The 17,031-nt window shown below is 46.1% G+C and overlaps 1 protein-coding gene across 2 annotated transcripts in view; it reads left to right on the top strand.

The window, feature by feature from the left end:
- The first annotated feature begins 341 nt into the window (after positions 1-341).
- Positions 342-17,031, top strand: part of MLXIP (MLX interacting protein) — a 58,814-nt gene continuing 42,124 nt past the window's right edge. For both annotated transcript variants that reach the window (XM_084761106.1, XM_084761105.1), the window contains exon 1: positions 342-894. In XM_084761106.1, the coding sequence (XP_084617232.1) occupies positions 482-894 (413 nt within the window). In that variant the 5' untranslated portion in view covers positions 342-481. The remainder of the gene's footprint in view (positions 895-17,031) is intronic.

Here is a 17,031-nt window from a genome sequence, read left to right as displayed (position 1 = left end):
CCCTCCTGGCCCGCAGAGAAGGCCTCAAGGCGATTCCCAAGCTCCGGGTGTGGCGGAGGCGGGGCAGGGGCTGGGGCCAGGCTCGTTGGAGACAGAGCCAATGTCTCCCTGAGCCCAGACTCTCTGAGGGGCGCGGCCTGGCTTTCTTGTCCCTTAAGCTCCCCGGCCAGCCCAGAGGGGAAAAGAGGACAACCAGGGGCCGGGCAAGGAGGCGTGGCCTCTGGCTTTTTTTTTTTTTTTTTTTTTTTTTGTCCTCCCAGATAAGGAAAGGTTCCCCTGCGCCTTTAAGATGTAGACGCGGGCGTCCGATTGGCTGAGACGAGCTGTGACGTCTCGAGCCGGCGCCCTCCCCCTCTGGCGGCGCGTTCCCGGGCAGTCTGCGCGAGGGCCGGGCCGGGCCGGCGGCCCCTCAGTCCCCCTTCTGCTTGTCCGCTCCACGTCGTCCCGGCTCCCGGGGCATGCCCCGGACCAGGCTCTTTTCATGGCTGCCGACGTTTTCATGTGTTCGCCGCGTCGGCCCCGTAGTCGGGGCCGCTCGGTGCTGCTCAAACCTCAGGTGCCCGAGGACGACGACGACTCGGACACAGACGAGCCGTCTCCGCCGCCCCCCTCCGGCGTGGCCGCTTCAGCCCGGGCCCACGCGAGCGCCGCGCCGCTGCCGTCCCGAGCCGGGCCGGGCCGCGAGGAGCCTCCGCGCCGACAGCAGATCATCCACAGCGGCCACTTCATGGTGTCCTCTCCGCACCGTGAGCACCCGCCCAAGAAGGGCTATGATTTCGACACGGTCAACAAGCAGACGTGCCAGACCTATAGCTTCGGCAAGACCAGCTCCTGCCACCTGTCCATTGATGCGTCGCTCACCAAGCTCTTCGAGTGCATGACCCTGGCCTACAGGTAAGGGACCCGGTGACGCCCCCACCCCGCTCTCGGAGCTGGCCGAGCCCCCATCTTCACTCCAGCCTCCCTTTGACAAAACCAGCGTGGCTCTTTGGCTTCACAACTGTCCCTTTGGAGGCTGCTTCTAGAAGGATTTGTGGGTCTGGGGTGGGGTGGGGGGTGGGAGGGTCACCAAGGTTGAGAGAGGCGCCAGGGTTCCGGCCTGTAGCCCTGTAAGCAGTGTCTGGGTTCTTCCGGCTTCGTGTTCCCCATCCAGGCCCTCCGAGCCTTCTCCAGTGCCCGTGGATCACTGGTTTTGGACATGAATTAGGTGTAGCCACAGGCTGCGTGTTGGTTTTTCTTGGCTCCGCGGACCCCGTCTCTCTACTGGCTTTGTGTGTTTTCCAGCAACACCCAACGGTTACGATCACCTGTCCAGGGAGTCTAGGGCGCTGGCTGCACTGTCTAAATGATTGTGTAACGCCTTGGAGCCTGTTTCCTGGTCTATAAAGAGGGGGTGACGGTAGCATTGGCCTCCAGGGGGCTGTTCCAAGGAAGGATTGAGATAGGTAGAGTGTTTATTAGGCTCTCCTTAAATGTTAGTTACTTTTCCTGATCGCCCAGACATCTGGAGCCTGGAATTCTCTTACCTCTCGTTTACTGAGAAGTTCTGAGGCAGGGCCCTTGACACACACACATAGACGACTTGTGGAGCCCTGGCTGCTGGAGTGCAGTCTATTTTCCTGACAAACTGGACGGTGTTTTTTTGTTGTTGTTGTTTTGTTTTGTTTTGTTTTTTGAGCTGGGGTCTCATGTAGCCCAGACTCTTAAACTTGCTTTTGTAGCAGATGTTGGTCTTGAACACCTCCTGTTTCCACTTCCCAAGTTCTGAGGTTACAAACATAGGCCTGCCATACCCAGGTCTGGCTAGAGGGTTTTCTGTGTGAGGTGTCAGTTTGTAGGGCTGACATCCCGGACAGGCGGGGATTCAGCTTTGGACAGAGATCGCTTTTTTCATAGAAATGCCTTTCCCTGGAGCGTTAGCCTTTCCTTCCACCCTCTCACTCTTCTTCAGTGTGTCTGTTAGGGATTCGCTTCAGTTCCTCTGCCTCAGCCACAGACCCTCTCTGAACTCCTGCGAGTGGCAGGAGCAGCCCACCCGTGTCGTAGCTTCTGGTGGGATCCTTGCTGACTGGGCTTCTTGGCTTTAGTAACTGTTCCGGCTTTGGCTTTGTGGGCACAGCTGGCACCATAGGAAAAGTTTCCCAGGTGAAGAGACTGGAAAGGAGGGTAGTAACATTTCTGGCCCTTTCTGTGTTGAGCCCTATTTATCCAGGAACTCGCTATATAACCTAGACAGGCCCTGACCTTGTAACCCTCCTATCTCAGCCTCTCCAGGGTTGGGATTACAGGTGCTGCCGTGGCCAGACCTATTTTGGTTTTGCTTTGAATTAATTTTTAAGGTCAGCCTGCACATAGTCAGTTTCAGTAGGACATTTTCATTCCTGAGCATCACGCTTTTTACTTTTTCTTATTGTTGTTGTTTTGGTTTTTGAGACTGGTCATGCTATTATCCAGGAGGCTGGTCTTAAAATCATAGGTTCAAGCAGTTTCTTTGTCTGTCTGTCTGTCTGTCTGTCTGTCTCTCTCTCTCTCTCTATCTCTCTCAGGTGGATGATAATGAGCCCTGATAAATCCAAATGAAAAGCATTACTACAGCATTACTCAATTGCCTGAAGTTAAAATACTAGATAGTTGGCTCCGGATGACATTTTCCTTCTCTGGAATAAATGATTAGTCAACTTGTTCCTTTGTTATGTTTCTAAAATGCACGCTCACCCCTGTTTCCTCTTATGGAGGGTTCCCTGATGGCTTACTCTATAGCATAGCTCCGCCTTCTGACACCTTTCCGTGGCGTATTCATTCATCTCAGCTCCGAGTCTTAGGTCTTGCGCAGGCGTTGCCAGTGAAGTTGCAGGCCTGTGCACCGGCTAGTCTCTTACTTTGCACATACGTTGGAATCAGATTCAATTAGATTACAGTATAAACTATTCTTTGAGAAGGACTTCTCAAACAAAACCAGAGGTAAAAGACAGGAATGTGTTTCATTAAGGAATTTAATCCTCTTTTCAGAAATTTAATATAAACTGCTGCATGTATAGGGAGAGAAAGCTGCTTCAGCCCTTGGAGGCTCGGGCTAGAAAGGTCTCACTTAGGAAGCTCTGGCGGAGGGAAAACTAGCCAGTCTCCCTCTGCACTCTGTCTGGATTATTAAATAACACCAACAGAGCAATCCCACTCCCATTTCTTTCAGAAATATCTTGGCACCTAGCCATTACTGAGTTACTTTTCTTGATTGCAAAACGTATCACCAGTTTGGTGCAAGAAGCTTACCTTGCTGTTTGGCATCTCCAGCTCCACCCGCTCACTTGCTTTTATTGTCATTCCTCATGTCTGGTCTAGCAGTGCCCTAGGTTTACCACTGAGGGCTCCTGGGATAGGCATCTGCCATTGGCCTTCTATAAAGATGCTCTTTGTGTCGGTGTGAGGCTGATGTAGCTTAATTGGGAGTGTGGACATTCGGTAGAGATGAACTGAGAAGCTCGAGAAAGGCGCGCTTCTGAATTCAGCATACCTGTCATGGCCACCAGCTGCTTTCGGAGAAGTAAGCCCCAAGTGGGGGAGGAAGCCCACCCAGTTCAGAGCTGCTTTAGCTTGCCCTTGCTTACGCTGGGTCGTTTCTAACTCCAGCTTCCAGTCTGTTCCATCGGCTCTTGGTTCTAATGCTTGACTCCCTGGTACACTCTGTGCTTTTTTTTTGTTTGTTTGCTTGCCTTGTTTTGTTTTGTTTTGGTTTCCTGTTAACTGCTGCCTCCCAGCTGTTTCCAGATGAGGCTCAATAGCTTTTTGGAGGAGGAATCAAGTACAGGGGAAGTTGTAGTCATTTTTCACCGGATCCTGAGAGGTGGTCTAGGAATCTTGAGTAGGACCAAGCAAAGGCTGTTTTTATTTTTATTTTTTTATTTTTTCTGTTTTGGAGATGGCTTTTGTTCTGAAACTTATTGAAATTCTCCTGCCTTCACCTCCCCAGTACTGAAACTGCAGAGGCAGCTGAACCATCTGAGTAGACTCTGGCAGTGTAGTAGATTTGGGGGCACTGGGGACTGTGAATATGTCTATTGGGATTCCAGTTTCTTCATGGCTGGCTTTTTAGAGCCCATGTCCTTCCCACTCTGGTAAGTAGCCCTGTGGGAAAGCATCTTGATTCGGTTCTAAAACATGTGCTCATTTCTGGGACCCCTTGGAGGGAAAGAAATCGCCTCTCATGTTTTCAAGGCAAACTTGTGTGGCAGGTGACAGGGACGCACAGCCTGGCTCACCTTTCCTAAGCCATCTTGTCACTACTTGAGGATGAAGAGGATAAAACTTCTTCCCTGAGGGTGGAAATGAGCGTCAACAGCAGTAATGTCTGTGGCTGGCTAGTGCCTGGCAGATTACAGGCAGAAGGACCTTTATAAAGTTGAATATAAAGGGTAGTCAATGTAGAGTTGGAACTGTCCTTAGTCAGCTGATGGTTAAGCCAGGCTGGTGGTGCACACCTGCAATCTAGCCTACATTTTCCAGGGCAACCCTATCTCCAAACAAACAAGCAACACACTCAGACAGCTGTCAAGTCTGAAGTTTGTCATCTATAAACTGAAGACAACGGTTGGAGTCTTTCAGTGAAGCTTCCAGATGCCTGCCTGACCAGTCCTGCATAGAAGCATTCTTGACTTGGCAGGGTCTGTGCAAGGCCTCTGCAGTGAAGCTGTGCGCTCCAGAACATAGTTCATGCTTCTTGCCCTCTTAGCATTTTAAGGAATGTCATGCATGTACACCCCCCACACAGATTCTGAACACATTTAATGGGTAGATTTTTGGTTGGTTTTGCTTTCACTTCTCTTTTTGTTAACTTCTTTTGGTAAACATCAGAACGTAGCATGTGGTCTTTTGAAAAAAATAATTTTACTTATGTATTTATTTAGTGTGTGTCTGTGTATGTGTGTACATGTATATGTGTTGAGATCCAAGGGCAGCTTCTAATTGTATTCTCTTCCACCATGGAAAACCCAGAGCATCAAACTTAGATTGTCAGGCTGGGCAGCAAGAATCTCTTATCTGCAAAGCCATTTTGCTGGACTTGGAAATGGCCTTTTAAAAATATGTATAATTTATTTTATTTTATTTTATGTGCATTGGTGTGGGTATGTCAGATTCCTTGGAACTGGAGTTTCAGACAGTTGTAAGCTGCCATGTGGGTGCTGGGAATTGAACCTGAGTCCTTTGGAAGAGCAGACAATGCTCTTAACCACTAAGCCATCACTCCAGCCCGAAATGGCCTATTTTGTATTTAGGCATAAGTAGTTTTTTGGGCAAGTGTCTGTTTAAGTTGATTTCTTTTTTTCTTCCTTTCTTTCTCTCTTCCTTCTTTTATTTTTCTTTCTTTCTTTCTTTCTTTCTTTCTTTTTTGTTATTTGTTTTGTGTTTTTTTCCAGACAGCATTTGTGTGTGTGTGTGTGTGTGTGTGTGTGTGTGTGTGTGTGTGTGTGTAGCCTTGATTAGAACTAGCTCTGTAGATCCAGATAGCCTTGAACTCACAGAGATCCCTGCCTCTGTCTCCTAAGTGCTGGCTGCTGCTGCTGCTTCTTCTTCTTCTTCTTCTTCTTCTTCTTCTTCTTCTTCTTCTTCTTCTTCTCCTTCTTCTTTTTCTTCTTCTTCTTCTTTTTTTTTTTTAGATTTCATTTTAGTCATATGAGTGCTTTGCCTGCCTGGTGCCTGAGGAAGTGGTAAACCTCCATGTGGGTGCTAGTAATTGAACCCAGCTCCTTCTCAAGAAAGCGTGCTGTTAACCACTGAGCCAACTTTCCAACCTCCACATGTTTCTTTTTAAACATTTATTTATTTTGTGTTTGTATATGTATGTGTGAGTAGGTCTGCCACTTGTCACAGTTGATGGCAAGCACCATTTTTAACCTTCCTCTGAGCCATCTTGCCAACCCTTGAGATTTTTAAACTAGGGACTGTAAGATCCTGCGATGTGTTTTCAGTCTGTAGCTCCAACATGTGTGCCCTGTGTGGTAACTGTTTGCTCACGGCCCACAGTGGAAAGCTATGCCAGATGAGGAATAGCAAGGACTGAAAACTTAGTGTCCTACAGATTTTAAGTGCTCAGTAGACAAATCTTTTCTTTTCTATTTGAGGCAAGGGCTCACATATCCCACGTTGGTTTTGTACTTATTTAGCTGAGGGATAAAAAGGAATTATAATTTTTTCCTTCATGTAAATATGGCGTGTGTGTGTGTGTGTGTGTGTGTGTGTGTGTGTGTATGTGTGTGTGTGTGTATGCATGTGAATGTGCAAGTACATGCAAGTGTCTTGTGTACATGTTGATATGTGTGGCTGCCAGTGCACTTGCACCATGTGCATATGTGCAAGTCAGAGGACAACTTCTGATGTCCATCTGCCACCTTCTATCTTGTTTAAGACACTGTTTCTTTTCTTTTCTTTCTTTGTCTTTTTTTCTGAGACAGGGTTTCTTTGTGTAGCCTTGGCTGTCTTGGACTCACTTTGTAGACCAGGCTGGCCTCAAACTCATAGAGATGCACCTGCCTTTGCCTCCTGAGTGCTGGGATTAAAGGCATGCACCATCAAGCTTGGCCTCAAGACACTGTTTCTTGCTTGCCCTAAGTACACCAGCCTAGTTGCCCTTTGAGCTACTGGGGCTTTTCCACATGCAGGCGTACTGGGATTGTTATAGAATATTTTATTTTACATGGGTCCTGGGGAGCAAACTCAGGTCCTCACACTTGCACACTAAGCACTTTATCTCCTGAGCCATCTCTCCAATCTCAGTCTTTAACATTTAATCCTTCTGCCTCCACCTCTGAATGCTGAGATTACATGTTTGTGCTCCATATCTGTTTTGTTTGTTTGTTTGTTTTTGATTTTCTGAGACAGGGTCTTTCTGTGGAGCCTTGGTTATCCTGGACTCACTTTGAAGACCAGGCTGGCCTTGAACTCACAGCGATCCACCTGCCTCTTCCTCCCAAGTGCTGAGATTAAAGGTGTGTGCCACCACCAGCCAGCCTCAAAATACATTTCTTAACCACATAGTCTGTGTTAGAGATTCTGTTAGGCTCCACATGGAAAGCAAAGATGAAGACAGCAGGTAAATCAGAACTACATAACCACCATATACAATCAAGTAAGACTGCAGGCTTTCCAAAGGGTGAGGTTCCTTCCCTTGGGAAAGGCTCAGACTGAAGGAAGCACAGGATTTGGCCAGTGGGAATAAGTAGCCTAAGACAGTCTTCCCCTCTGGGTTGTCCAGGTGCCTACATCAGTAGAGGAACTGGCACCTTCATTCCCTCTACCAACCTGTTCTAGACTTTTGTGAGCAGATGTGTATGGGGGGCACTTTTCAGCTCAAGAGACTTTTCCTGGTCTGAGGGTGGAGCTTAGCACTATGTACAATTCATATAACTCCCTGTGTATTAAGGCTGGCAAGATGAAGGTGGATAAAGGTGCTTGCTGCCAAGCCTGCGGAGCTGAGTTCAATCCTTGGCATCCACATGGTAGAAGGAGAGAACATATTCCTACAAATTGTCCTCTGACCTCTGCAGAGGGAGAAAGGATAGGCACATCCCTTGGGCTCACTGGCCAGCCAGTCTAGCCAGTGCATCTCTGAATTCAGCAAGAACACTATCTCAAAAAATAAGGTGGGTGTAGGGAGGAATTAAAAAAAAATACAGAGCAACAGAGGAAGATAATGGATACTAACTAACCTCTGACCTCTGCATGCCTACACACACATGCACATTTGTTCCTGCATGCACACACACAAATGCTGCATACATGTACACACACACACACACACACACACACACACACACACACACACACACATTCAACTCTTAACTTCTAGGCTCAACTTTATTTCTTTTGTTTTTTTTTTTGTCTTTTTGAGACAAGGTCTCGTGGAGGCCAGGCTGGCCTTGAAGTCAGTATGTAGCCATAGATGACCTTGACCTTCTGATCCTCCAGCCTCCATTTCCCAAGCTTCTGGGTCTGCAGGCGTCTGCCATCCACACCTGGCTTATGCCAAGTGAGTTACACCTTCTGTTTTCTTTTCCAATTCTATTAACTCTTCCTCACCCTTTAGAGGGCTGGCAATTAATGAGTAGATGCTACTTAAAATGGAAATTTGGTCCTGTACTACTAAAGAGGAAATGATAAGAGGAACATAGACGTCTCTTTAGGAAAGAGAATTCCTGATTTCTGATAATCGACTCAGGGGAGAAGGGCTAAGCATAGAATCTGATGTCAGCAAAGGCATCCACACATTGCTTATGAACACAGACTGAGAGACACAGACACATAGGGACACATGGACATGGAATACACACTCCCCCCCCCCCACACTAAATGAATGTAACAACAACAAAAAGATAGCTATTTCTCAGCCCCTGGATCCTGTGACTATGTTGTTACACAGCAAAGTGGATTTAAGGCTACAGATAGAATTAAGTTTGCTGATCAGCTAAGCTTATCCTGGATTATCTGAGTGGGCCCGTGGTAATTACAACGGTCTTTAACCAGGAGAAGAGAGAGAACAGTAGGAATAAGACTCATTCTGAAGAAGAGGGAAGAGACGGTGAGCTAAGGAGTGTGGGTAGCCTTAAGGGCTGAGTGGGTAGAGCTGAGAGCCAAGCGTGGTGGCGCACTCCTTTAATCCCAGCACTTGGGAGGCAGAGGCAGGTGGAGTTCATTTAAGGCTAGCCTGATCTACAGAGTCAGTCCAGGACAGTCAGGGCTTCACAGAGAAACCCTGTCTTGAAAAAGAAAAAAGTCTACCAAGAAGAGACTTGGTACCCTATGAGCATATACAGGGGGAAGAGGTCCCCCTCATTCACAGTCATAGGGGAGGGGAGTAAGGGGAAAATGTGAGGGAGGGAGGAATGGGAGGATACAAGGGATGGGATAACAATTGAGATGTAATATGAATAAATTAATAAAATATATTTAAAAAGAAAAAGAAAAAAGTGTGTAATTATATGAGCATGTATATGTTGGTGTGAGGAGGCCAGGGAAGGATGTCAGGTGTCCTGCTGTATCACTCTTACTCCCTTGAGACAACGTCTCTCACTGAACTCCTAAGCTGGAGGCCAGAAAACCCTAATGCCTGTATCTGCAATTCACTGAGGCATCCCCAGCCTGGCCTTGAACTCTTCTTTATTTATGTGCATGGACGTCTGTATACGATGTTGTGCCTGGTGCCCCTGTATGTCAGAAGACTATGTCAGATATCCTGAAACTGTAGTTATGAACAGTTATGATTTATCATGTAGGTGCTGGGAATGGAACCTTGATTCTCTGGGAGAACAAGTGCTCTTAAGCACTGAGCATCTCACCAGGCCTCTGACTTTGAACCCCTAATCCTCCTGTTTCCATGTCCCAAGTACGGGGATTGTTAGCATGAACCACCATACCCAGTGAATTTGACTTGTTTTGAAGGATTCCTATAATGGCCCATGAAAGATTCAGATTATTTGTTCTCCAGAATCCACTTACCTAATGAGTATAAAATGTGCAATTCCGGCAACCGGTGTCTGTGGTGATCCTCTGACTTCTGTCGAAACTCACTCTAACTCATGTGGTTAGGATTCCAGGTCACAAAGGCTTGTGTTTCAGGCTGAACTGTTTGCATCACAAGCTTTAGGGACTCCCTGATGCTAGCCTGAGGAAGGGTGCTGGTTATTCCACACCAATTCCAGCACGTCCTGGACTACCAGAGGGCTGTGGAGACTGGAGCTAGAGCCAGGTGGCCCTCATTCTCAGCAGGAGATAGAACCTTCACTGTTCCATCAAGAAGGGACTTGCCTTGGCAGTGTCACCCCTGCTGTCTGTCTTTCTTGTGCTTCTGCATCCTTAAGTTTGTATGGCCAGTGCTCCCACGCAGGTCTTGCTAAGCGTCCTGTCACTATGAGTGCTCTTTGGCAGTTGCCTTATTAAATTAACTCTATAGTCTCCAATCTAGATGTTTGAGAAGAAGGTAAGGGGAGGTTCCCCCTCACAGAGCAGGACCTCTCTGGCCACAGAGCTGGGGTCTAGCTGTGATCTTGGTTTGTCTGCCGCTAGATCGAGTGCTTATTTCCCAACCTGTATTCATTCGGATACAGTGGACAAGTTAGCTATCTGCCTCTATCATGAAGGTTCCTTTCTGGCAGGAGTCAGTCAGCATAGTGGATTTTGTATTTAAGCGCCACAAAAAATATAAAACAAAATGAAGGACAGTAAGTAAAAGAGGTTTGGGAACGGTGAGCAGGTACTTTGGGCTGCTCAGAGAAGTGGCCTGAGGAGGTGGCATTTCAAATTAACCCAAAACCCGAGTGGAAAACAGAAGCCAGGCGTGGACAGCGGAAGCCAAGGTGGAGTGAGCATGATACATTTGAGCATTAGAAAGACCAGCAGCACGAGATGTTGGCCATAGAGGGTGGAAAGAGATGAGCTTGGCGAGCAAGTCCTTGTTTCTCATACTGGGAATGAGGATATTATTCTCACTGGATTAGGAAAGCTGATTTACCTACACAGGCAGCTAACTATGGCTAGGGGATTACTGCATAAGAAACTACTCTATAGAAGCCAGGGTTGAAATGAGCATCCTTTTTTTTTTTTTTTTTTTTTTTTGAGACAAGATCTCTCTCTATAGCCTGTCTTGGTACATAGAGGATTCACTCAGTACATAGACTAGGCTGGCCTCAAATTCACAGAGATCCACCTGTCTCTAACTCTGCAATGCTGGGTTTAAAGGCCTGTACAATCAAACTGGAGAGAATCCCTCTTTTGTTGTTGTTGTTGTTGTTTGTTTGTTTGTTTGTTTCTCGAGACAGGGTCTCACTGTGTTAGCCTTGGCTGTCCTGGATTCACTTTGTAGACCAGGCTGGCCTCGAACTCACAGCGATCCGCCTGCCTCTGCCTCTTGAGTGCTGGGATTAAAGGGGTGTGCCACCACTGCCTGGCTTGTTTTTAAATTTTATTTTGTGTGTATGCACATGTTTGTACATGCAGGGGCAGGGTGGAAGTCAGAAGTTGCTGTCAAGTGTGTGTCTTTATTGCTCTCACCAAATTTTTTGAGAAAGGATATTTCTCTGAACCTAGAATTTGTTGTTTGGATAGAGTAGGTGGCCTGTCAGCACCAGTGTGCTTGTGGCCACTCCCCAGTGCTACCATTAGAGGTGTGTAGTGCCCTGCTTGGCCTTTTTATATGGGTGCTGGGAATCAAACTCAGCTCCTCATGTTTGGTGTGGCAGGCACCTTACCGAACAGACCATCTCTTCAGAGTGCTTGACAAACATGTTTTTGAAGGGACTTGGAAGTATTTCATTATTTGGATATTGACTTGCATTTTCTGTTACACTGTTGTCTTATGGAATCAGGTAGGGACCTTCTTACAGGGCGGAAATAAAATGTCTGTGAAGCTTGCAGAATGATGTGGGACTAGAAGCCTCAGGACAGCGTGGCCCTGGCTAGGGGCGTCTCACTTAGCTCATGTCAAGCGAGAGGAGTGAGCTTCATAGACTAGAGTCGTGGTTACCACACTTATTTTTTTTCCACACACCTTAGTTTTTGAGTGATATTATTTAGGAACAGATTGCATTCAATAATAAAAAGTAGGGAGCTGGAGAGATGCTTAGTGCTTAGACACTAGCTGTGCTTCCAGAGGACCTAAGTTTGATTCCCAGCACCCACTTGGCAGCTTATGTAACTCCTGTTCCAGATGATCTGATGCCCTCTTTTGGCTTCCTTAGGCACCTGCACTCATCTGGTGTACAAGCATAAATACAGGCAAAACACTCATATACATACAATAATAAAATATATATTAAACAAAGTAAAGACGTGGGGCTGGAGAGATAGCTTAGTGCTTAAAAACACTGGCTACTCTGCCAGAGGCTTGAGATTCAACTTCCAGCTCTGAAACAATGGCTCTCAACCTTCTGTTCCAGGAGATCTGACACCTTTCCAGTTAGTATAGGCATGAGGCATACACACCCAGTGCAGTTACATACATGCAGGCAAAACACCTCTATACATAAAATAAAAACTAAGTATAATTAAGAAACCTATAAAAAATAAGCAACTACTATGTAGAACACCATGGTTTAATTTAAGAAAATGTCAAATAAAACCAGTTTAAAGGTAGAGTGCTTCCAGAGCACTTGTTAAGCCCTTGGGCTGAGCTTGAGCACTATATACACTGGTCACGGGGCAGGTGCCTCTGATCCTAGCTCTCTGGGAATGGAGGCAGAAGGATCAGAAGTTTAAGGCCATCTATGACTACATAGCAAGTTTGGGGACGACCTGGGATCTGAGAACCTGCCTTTGTAAAACATTTTAAGGGGCTAGAGAGATGGCTCAGAGAGTAAGAGCACTAGCTACTCTTCCAGAGGACCCCGGTTCAATTCTCAGTGCCCACAAAGCAGCTCACACTGTCTGTAACTTCAGTTTCAAGAGATCAGACACCCTCTCACAGACATATGCAAGCAAAACCACCAGTGCACATAAAAAATAAAAAGCAATCATCAAAACAATTTTTAAAGTTTTAAGAATTTGAATATCTGGGGCTGGAGAGATGGCTCAGAGGTTAAGAGCATTGTCTGTTCTTCCAAAGGTCCTGAGTTTAGTTCCCAGCAACCACACGGTGGCTCACAACCATCTATAATGAGATCTGGTGTGCAGGCAGAATACTGTATAAATAATAAAAATTTAAAAATCTAAAAAAAAAAAAAGCCGGGCGTGGTGGCCCACGCCTTTAATCCCAGCACTCGGGAGGCAGAGGTAGACGGATTGCTGTGAGTTCGAGGCCAGCCTGGTCTACAAAGTGAGTCCAGGACGGCCAAGACTACACAGAGAGACCCTGTCTCGAAAAACCAAAAAAAAAAAGAAAAAAAAAATTGAATATCTGATTCCATCTATATATAATTCTAAAATGGGCTAATTTGGTGAAAAGCAAGGAAGATCAGTGTTTTGAGCCAGGTATGGTAGTATAGGCTGCAATGCCTGTAGTCTGGAGGGTCCAGAGTTCAAGGCCAGCCTAAACCACATAGGACATTTGAGGGCAGCCTGTGCTATATGATGCTCTCTTAAAGAAAGAAAAAGAAAAACTACTACTTGCTTTTGAAGGAACCAGAGACGGACACTGACTGGGAGAAAACATCAGAGGTGTTTCTGGGTGGTGCTGATTTATAGCTTATTTGTTGTTATTGTTTTAATTGTTCTCCACCGTAGTTTTTTATGCTGTGGGGTGTGTGTGTGTGTGTGTGTGTGTGTGTGTGTGTGTGTGTGTGTGGTGTGTAGGATCTCACACTGTAGCCTAGCCTAGTCTTGAACTCATGAGCCTCCTTCCACCTAACAAGTGCTGGGATATGCTTGACCATTAAGAAGGAAAAGAAAATAGTTCAAAATTTTTTTGTATTTTAATATTATTGATAAGGAATCTTATTTGGAGCATGCAGAACTAGATGTTTTCAATATGACAATAACTAGAAATTCCATAATCCTGTTCTCAGTGTACACAGTAAGTGCAGGCGTAGATGGGGTTGACCTTGTCCGAGGCTTCCCCCAGTACAGAGGCGTGGGAATTGGTTTCTACGTCTCGCACAGGAGCTTGCCAAATTACTGTCTGTGAAGCTATCTATTTACAACCTTTCTCCTCTTAATATTGTTTATCTGGGTCAGAAGTCACAAACTTAAATCTCCACACACCAGGATATAAAGCAGGCCATCTCTAAGACCAAGAGGCCCTCTGCTATTTTTTTCTTATCCTCTTTTGGAAGTCAGTTACAGGGAAATACTTATTAGGAAACTATATAAGCTGCAGTAGACTTGGCCTCAGTGATGAGAAGGCAACAGGGAGAGGTGGGAACTGCTGTAATCTAGACTCTCGGCCTAAGAGCAGTTGGCACTCAGTTCCAGATGATCCTAGCTATTTGAGAATGTGAGTGCAGTGTTCCATCAGGCATATTTGAAAAGTTGGTAGAAGAAATCTGGATTGCTTTTTCCTTTTAGTATTGAACTCTGTCGCTGGACTGCAGGGCTCCCAGGCCCAAAAATCCAGACTTCTATGAGGACTCTACTTTTAACTTTTGATTTTGTTTGTAATTTAAGGTTTAAGTTTAGTTATCAGATATTAGGTACTTAGGGGGACTGAGTTTTAGCTAGGCTGAATCAAGGCCAGGTTTAAATTGGGGGAAGGTTTTTCTCTGTAGCCCTGGCTATCCTAAACTTGTTTTGTAGACTAGGCTGGCCTCCAACTCGCAGATTTCTACCTGCCTCTGCCTCCTGAGTAGATTTAAATTTTTGGCTCTTGATCTAAATGATAAAGCTAGTGTGTAGCTTGCCACTGTTTGGCTTTGGCACAAGGACTGTTGAGTAGGTGTCCTCACTGTTTTATGCACCTCCTTGCTCTGTTTGAAGTCAGAGGACCATGATCTCCTGATAACAAATCTAAGACTGTCTGGTGGAGCCTGAGGACACCATGCTCCTCAGAGGCCATTCCACTGAGTTAGGGGCGCTGGAGCCATGGCCTTGCCCTAGAGATGCAAGGTTCACCCCTTTGTGTCAAATTCTTGGACTTTGGGTTAATCTTAGCTTTACATTATTTCTCACCCTTATTGCCATCTGTGACTATAGTGGAGTGGTCAAAACCTGGACTTCATTTGCTCACAGTTGAAACAAAGTATAACTTTTAAGTTAGGCTGTGATTGTTCTTTTTTTTTTTGTTTTGCTTTTTGTTTTTCGAGATAGGGTTTCTCTATGTAGCCTTGGCTGTCCTGGACTCGCTTTGTAGACCAGGCTGGCCTCGAACTCGCACAGATCCGCCTGCCTCTGCCTCCAGCGTGCTGGGACTAAAGGCGTGCACCACTGCTCCCGGCAGGCTGTGATGGTTCTTAACCCACGTATTTTATCATTGTATATGTGCACCTGTGTCTGTGTGTCTCTGCAGTTATATTTAAGGTGGTTTCCATAGCAGAGTGTATACCCTCCCAGGGCCCCCTTAACACATACCTCACTATAAATTTACTTGTGCAGCCCACCCAGGTAAGTTCCTTAGGTTTTCTAGCTATTTGCTTTTCTCTCTTTCTTTGATCTGACTTATAATGATGTTAGGAAATAGCTTTATGATCTATAAGTGCCCTTACTTTGCTTCTGAGAAGGTTAAGATAGGATTTGTTTTTATCAGAGATGTAGCACTTTCTCTACTGAGACATGTTCGCTGAGTGCTGGGGAGCCCTTCTGTCAGCTGAGACACTTACTTTGGAGTTTGGCTGCACTTCAGGTCTCTTTCCAGACTTAACGCATCATCATTTATCTGTGTCCATAGTGTTTTATTTTTATTTGCTTACTCTTTTTAGTGAGATAAGGTCTTAACATTGTAGCTCATACTGGTCTAAAACTCCTGTGTAGTTCAGGCCTGTCTTAAACTTGGGACAATCCTCTTGCCTCAGCCTCCTCACTGAGAGCTACCAACCTAACGGTAGTTTTTGAACATTAAGATAACATTTTAATTTTAAAGAGATGGCCCAGTGGGTAAATACACTTGCTGCCAAGCCTGGATTTGGTTCCTGGGACCCACATGGTGGGAGAACTGACCTCTGTGTGCATGTGAATGAGAGCCTGCGTGCATGTGACACACAACACAGACAAACATTTAAAAGCCCGCCTTTTCATTTTAAACTGCATTTTTCTTTTACTATAGAAAACTAGAAACTATGAATATAGATAAAAGAAAAGCTAGAAATTGGAACACTCAGGGATAACCTCTCAGCTCCCCTGCGTTTCTCCTGCACCTTGTTTTTAAATTGTTTTTGGCATGCTGAATGTACACTCTTTTTTTCTCTTAGCAGATTGTGAATACCTCTCCAAGTCCCCAAATGGCCATCAGCAATGTTTTCAGTGACTCATAGGATCTCATTGTGGGATGTGTTATTATTTATTTAATCTCTCTGTTGATCCTTGAGAATATTTTCATGGTCATTTTTGTAGTGCCCCAGGGCCCCTGATGTTTTGGTTTGGTTTAGTCTTTTTGTAGAAAGGGTATAATGTAGCCCAGGCTTGCCTTGAACTCACTATGTAGCCAAGGATGGCCTTGATCCTTCTGTTTCTATCTCCTTAGTGCTGACAGACATTTCCCAGCACTCTCAGCTGGGCCCTGTTGTGTCCGTCCCTGTGTTTGCTCTTTCAAATGTCCCTCTGCTCCCCCTCCTTCCTGGTAGGATCCTTTACCCTGGGAGCCTTTTGGCAGTACCCTGTATCACCCATTGTCTCCTTCGTACCCGCCCCACCCTCACTTGGGCAGGTGTGTGTGGGGAATGGTGGTTTCAGTTGCACAGCTGAACAGTGGCCGCTTCTGTGCCCTAGACTGCTTGTTTGAAAGGTTCTCCTATTTTCATGTATGTTCCTGCAGTTGGCAGAGGGCCTGGGAACAGTGGCTGGTCAGCAATTGTCAAGTAGCAGCCTTCATGCCCCTGTGCTCTGAAGGCTGACAGACCCCAGAGGCACTGGTGGTCTTGGCCATGAGTGCTGTCCTTGGCTTTTCATTGTTCTAGAGGCAGGGAAGCGGGGCAGGCCTTGATGAAGATGCAGTTGTTCAGTAGGTGCCCAGTTGGTAGCTCACCCATGTTGTTGGCTTGCTGTAGATACTTGTTCTGGAGAGTTCAAGAATCTGGCTGATTCAGGGAAGGAAGAGCTGACTGAACTCTGAAGCACTATTTAACATTTTGTCAGGTGTCGTCCTGAAATGTTGACTGGTCTCCAGCTTTGGCGGCCATCGTTACAGCTGCTTAAGGAGCTTCTGTGGTATTGACTGTCCTATCAACAGCACTCTGGGCAGAAGGATCATTGAGCAGACTTTGGTTGTCTGGCTTGCCCTGTATTGGGGTGGAGATCCAAGGGAAAGGCCCAGAGCCCCGGTGTCCACGTCCTCTTGTTCTTGTCCTGACTTCTTGCTGAGGGCTCAGTGAGTGCTCTCTTCACATGGCCCTTGTCCACTAGACAAGTTTTTGTTACCCTTTAGTTTTGAGTGTGAGTGTTGTTTTGTTGATGGTGCTGGGGGTT

This window comes from Acomys minous (assembly GCF_964271855.1).
Source record: "Acomys minous genome assembly, chromosome: 16".
Lineage (NCBI taxonomy): Eukaryota > Metazoa > Chordata > Mammalia > Rodentia > Muridae > Acomys > Acomys minous.
This window is presented reverse-complemented; position numbering and strand designations above follow the sequence as displayed.